The sequence below is a fragment of the Micropterus dolomieu genome, unplaced genomic scaffold, assembly GCF_021292245.1.
Source record: "Micropterus dolomieu isolate WLL.071019.BEF.003 ecotype Adirondacks unplaced genomic scaffold, ASM2129224v1 contig_14184, whole genome shotgun sequence".
Taxonomy (NCBI): domain Eukaryota; kingdom Metazoa; phylum Chordata; class Actinopteri; order Centrarchiformes; family Centrarchidae; genus Micropterus; species Micropterus dolomieu.
In genome coordinates, this window is record NW_025743170.1 from 1 (window position 1) to 2,310 (window position 2,310).

The window sequence follows — 2,310 nt, forward strand, 5'->3', positions numbered from 1 at the left end:
CTGAGAGACAAAGAGACACTCTGAGCTCTACACGCTCACCTGAGAGACAAAGAGACACTCTGAGCTCTACACACTCACCTGAGAGACAAAGAGACGCTCTGTGCTCTACACGCTCACCTGAGAGACAAAGAGACACTCTGAGCTCTACACGCTCACCTGAGAGACAAAGAGACACTCTGAGCTCTACATGCTCACCTGAGAGACAAAGAGACGCTCTGTGCTCTACACGCTCACCTGAGAGACAAAGAGACACTCTAAGCTCTACACGCTGACCTGAGAAACAAAGAGACACTCTGAGCTCTACACACTCACCTGAGAGACAAAGAGACACTCTGAGCTCTACACACTCACCTGAGAGACAAAGAGACGCTCTGTGCTCTACACGCTCACCTGAGAGACAAAGAGACACTCTAAGCTCTACACGCTGACCTGAGAAACAAAGAGACACTCTGAACTCTACACGCTGACCTGAGAGACAGAGACACTCTGAGCTCTACACACTCACCTGAGAGACAAAGAGACACTCTGAGCTCTACACACTCACCTGAGAGACAAAGAGACACTCTGAGCTCTACACACTCACCTGAGAGACAAAGAGACACTCTGAGCTCTACACGCTCACCTGAGAGACAAAGAGACACTCTGAGCGCTACACGCTGACCTGAGAGACAAAGAGACACTCTGAGCTCTACACACTCACCTGAGAGACAAAGAGACACTCTGAGCTCTACACACTCACCTGAGAGACAAAGAGACACTCTGAGCGCTACACGCTGACCTGAGAGACAAAGAGACACTCTGAGCGCTACACGCTGACCTGAGAGACAAAGAGACACTCTGAGCTCTACACGCTCACCTGAGAGAAAAAGAGACACTCTGAGCTCTACACACTCACCTGAGAGACAAAGAGACACTCTGAGCGCTACACGCTGACCTGAGAGACAAAGAGACACTCTGAGCTCTACACACTCACCTGTCACTGTCAGCTTGATGATGCTGATGGGTTCAGGTGCGTCTCTTTTTCTGCGTCCTGAGTTTTTCACTCCAATCCAACACTCATATGTTCCAGTGTCGTTGATGTTGACGTTCTTCAGAATCACAGAAGCGTCTCCGTTCTTCTTCTCTGGATCTTGAAGCTCCACTCGACCCTGAAACAATGAATTCTGGTACTCTCCGTTTATTTGATCAGGGCTGAGGTAGAAGACAAAACCATCTGACTTCGGGTCAGATCTGATCCACTTTATCACTTCTATGTCAGCACCTCTGTGACTCTGACACTGAAGAGTGGCGTCCTCTCCAGCCTTCACCTTCAGCTCCTGTGTCTCTGAACAGAAAGAGAAAAGCCTCCAGTCAGGACTTGTAATGTTTCCTGTTGTTCAAACATCTTTTGATGGAAGCAGCAGAGATCAGGTCTCTATAAAACAGCACATGTGAACTCAGCAGCATTTCAAACCCTGTTCTCAGACAACTTGAGTCCCAGCTGCAGAAAGGAGAGACTAACTCCTCTGCTGCAGCTGCACGCTGACTTCATGTTGCTCATTTCTACAGCTGTCAGTCAAGTCGTCCTCCGCACCATCAGACAGGAGACATTTTACTCTCATCTGCTTTCTGCTTGGGACTGTCGAGGAAATTTGTATATTGCTGGAGAGAGATGAAGCAAAAAACTGAGTAACAACAAATCGAGAAGTTATTAATAAAAAGAGAATAAACAGAGCAGTACTTTACCACAGAGTCAGCTGGTCTAGAGACCTGCCTATAGGGCAGCTTCATTAAGTATAGAACGCTGACTGAGCTTTAGCTGTTTTTGCAGAACATTGACATTGTTGAGTTATGAACAAGCAGGAGATCAAACATATCCAGCAGCCTACAGAGTCAAATTCTGTGGTAAACGTATATTTGAATCAATAAGATGATAATATCACAAATAGAATTGAAAATATAAGTTACAACAACAGTAATTATAATAAGTTATCCCAAGTAGTTGTGTAAATTGTACGAACTACAATCCCCTGAGGTTGTAGAACCTCAACCTTTATTTATATTTGTGAATGTAAAGTTGCTGGAGTTTTTGAAATGGAAGAGAGAGTTTCCCCACAGCTCAGGTGTGATTCGCTGCTGTTTGGGATGGACAGGTAGCACACATGAAAAACTGTAGATACAGAGATCTTCTCTGGACAGAAACTGTTTTGCAGCATGGCACGATAGTTCAGAAACTGAAACATGAAAATGCACATTCTGTAAATATGGTGAATAAAAAGAGTTTTTCTGTGTCTTTAAATACATATAAAATATTTGGTTTGCAAAAAAAAA

General features: G+C 44.8%; 1 protein-coding gene across 1 annotated transcript in view; it reads right to left on the reverse strand.

Moving 5' to 3' along the window:
- Nucleotides 1-973: 973 nt before the first annotated feature.
- The window catches only part of LOC123966766 (V-set domain-containing T-cell activation inhibitor 1-like), a gene marked incomplete at its 3' end in the record, with an annotated part of 4,729 nt that continues 3,392 nt past the window's right edge, over nt 974-2,310 (reverse strand). The window contains exon 2 of the mRNA XM_046042883.1: nt 974-1,324. Coding sequence (XP_045898839.1) covers nt 974-1,324 — 351 coding nt within the window. The remainder of the gene's footprint in view (nt 1,325-2,310) is intronic.